The sequence below is a fragment of the Bos mutus genome, unplaced genomic scaffold, assembly GCF_027580195.1.
Source record: "Bos mutus isolate GX-2022 unplaced genomic scaffold, NWIPB_WYAK_1.1 CTG260, whole genome shotgun sequence".
Classification (NCBI taxonomy): domain Eukaryota; kingdom Metazoa; phylum Chordata; class Mammalia; order Artiodactyla; family Bovidae; genus Bos; species Bos mutus.
In genome coordinates, this window is record NW_027219762.1 from 204,307 (window position 1) to 206,746 (window position 2,440).

The window sequence follows — 2,440 nt, forward strand, 5'->3', positions numbered from 1 at the left end:
GGCCAGTAGACCAATTTTGCTTGGGTAACAGTACTGAATAAAAAAAATGTGTGTATAGAAGGGTGATAAATCACTTTTATTTCAGAAACCAAGTAGATTTATTGATGTGATTTTTCTGTGTAAAAATTCTTTAGGAATGAGATTTTGCATGCTTCATGGTTTTGGTTACTATTTCTGTAAGAAGGCTGTATTTTTAAGTTGATGCTGAAGTAAACCCTAGCTGAACATCACCTTTCAATGGCTAGGAGACCAGTGATTTTGTGATGTCACAGCTACCCTTTGATTGCTAGGAGACAAGTGATTTTGTGATGTCACAGCCTTTTGACTTTGAGGACCTCTGTGATGGTCTAGAGAGTTTCTCTCTGTTGGCCAGCCAAGCAATTTTTGAAGTAGTGGTCAGTAAAATCAGACAAATGAGAAAAGGATCTGAAGAAAGATTTCTCTGAGATGGCACATATACCTTCAGAAATTCAAGATGGGCCTCCTAAGGATGAATCAACTGATTCAGAAACCTCCATTAGATCTTTGTATGATTATACACTTACTAGGGACTCAGTTTTGAGATCTATGATTGAAGAATATGCTTTTCAGGCTTTGTCTGAGGATCTTGTGATAAAAAGGCCATGCTACAAATATTCTGTATCTGAAACAGATGAGGTGACTAATTTTCTTTCACTCACCTTTCCACAAAAACTTTGGAATATAGTTGAAAGTGATCAGTTTGAATCTATTTGGTGGGATGAGAGAGGCACATGTATAGTGATCAACGAAGAACTCTTTAAGAAAGAAGTCTTGGAAAGAAAGGCACCTTTCAGAATATTTGAAACCAAGAGTATGAAGAGTTTAATTCGACAGCTTAACCTTTATGGATTTAGTAAAAAGCGACAAACTTTTCAAAGATCTGCTTCACTACCTGTCTTTCTGGAAGAAGAAAACAACATCTCTCTTTTGAGTAAGGTATTCCAACATTTTCACTTATTGGCAATATGTAAGATGAAATCATGTGACCTAGAAAGCACATTTACATATGTAGCTAAAACCGAATTTAAACTTGAGCTAACAAATCGTTAAAAAGTTTTATTTTTGGAAGTTGAGAACAGCTGGATATGTTAAAATATTGGATGTTTGACAAACTTTCCTAGCACTGTGAAACCAGATATAAGTCCTGAAGCAACTTAAAGTGGTATTTACTGTATATATAAAATATATTTTTCATTGAGGATCATATTCTTTCTAACATGTTACCTGTTAAACTACTAATGGAGGTGTTTTATTTGATGCTATTTAGTTGGTTTCATTAAAGGAATACATTTTTATAACTTAGCTTTGCTTGTCAGTTTTACCTTGGTTTATAAAGAAACTAAATAATGTAATCCTTTGATTTTAGTTACAGACCTACTATAATCCAAATCAAAAAAGAGGTCATCCTCAACTTTTTTATTAAGAGTGCAAAGAAGAGTTGGGATTAATAATGTGTCTCAAATATCTTCATTAGTGCAAGATAACAAGAAGCATGTTAAAGCAAGTGTCAACGAAGATGATCGTAACTCTGAATTTATTCCAGAAATTAGTAGTAGAGAGAGCGCATTTTCAGCCTCCACAAGTTTACGTGTGCCTTTCATACAAAAGCCTCATACCATCCAGATTGTCACTAATACAAATGCCCTATCTCCATGTGACTTACCTAACCACCCATCACCAATATCGGTTAGACAAACAGAACAGATTTTGGTAAATCAACCTGCTGTTTTAAAAAGTTGAGCATTTTTAATTGGCATTCACATAGCAGCTACACTCAAGTAAATGGCCCCATTGAGGACTTTGCTACTACAACTACATCTACTTCTCAGAACCACATTGTATCCCCATTACAGAGCACTTATTCTGGACTGATGGTGGAGCCTTCTAAATTTCCAGTCAGGCATAGCGATATGTCAGGCCATGACAATCCTTTTCCTAACCTGCAAGAGACAGGCAACTCGTGGTTCTCAGTGCCAACAAGCACTTACACATCTGCTTCCTCTCTTTCAAGTCAACTCATCAACAATCATCATTATATGGAAACCATGCTAATTAAAACTGACCTATCAAATACGTGTCAGATTATGGAGCCTAAGGAAGATTGAACGTTACTTTGGGAGATGTCAACAAATACCTACCATTCCTGTATTTGAACAATAAATTTACATGTTCATCTTCATAGTTTCATTTTCAATTTTTAAACAAAGAAGAGAAAATGAGGCTTTAGTTCATTGGTTTACTATTTTACTGCATGGTATTCCAAACTCTTCAGTTCAAGAAAGCATTCGTTATGCATCCTAGGTAAATGACACCTGATATAATATTTGTAAGCAAGAAAATGAGAAGAAAGGGAAAAGAGGTAATGGATGTAAAGTGATTTCTGAAATCATCCCTGCTGAAATGAAGGGGTGTCTAAATT

General features: G+C 35.2%; 1 protein-coding gene across 1 annotated transcript; it reads left to right on the plus strand.

Moving 5' to 3' along the window:
* The first annotated feature begins 447 nt into the window (after nucleotides 1-447).
* On the plus strand, nucleotides 448-2,126 carry LOC138986927 (heat shock transcription factor, Y-linked-like). The gene is given in 4 exon segments (XM_070366911.1): nucleotides 448-957; nucleotides 1,388-1,435; nucleotides 1,438-1,747; nucleotides 1,750-2,126. Coding segments are annotated over 4 exon segments (1,245 nt in total).
* Nucleotides 2,127-2,440: the final 314 nt, after the last annotated feature.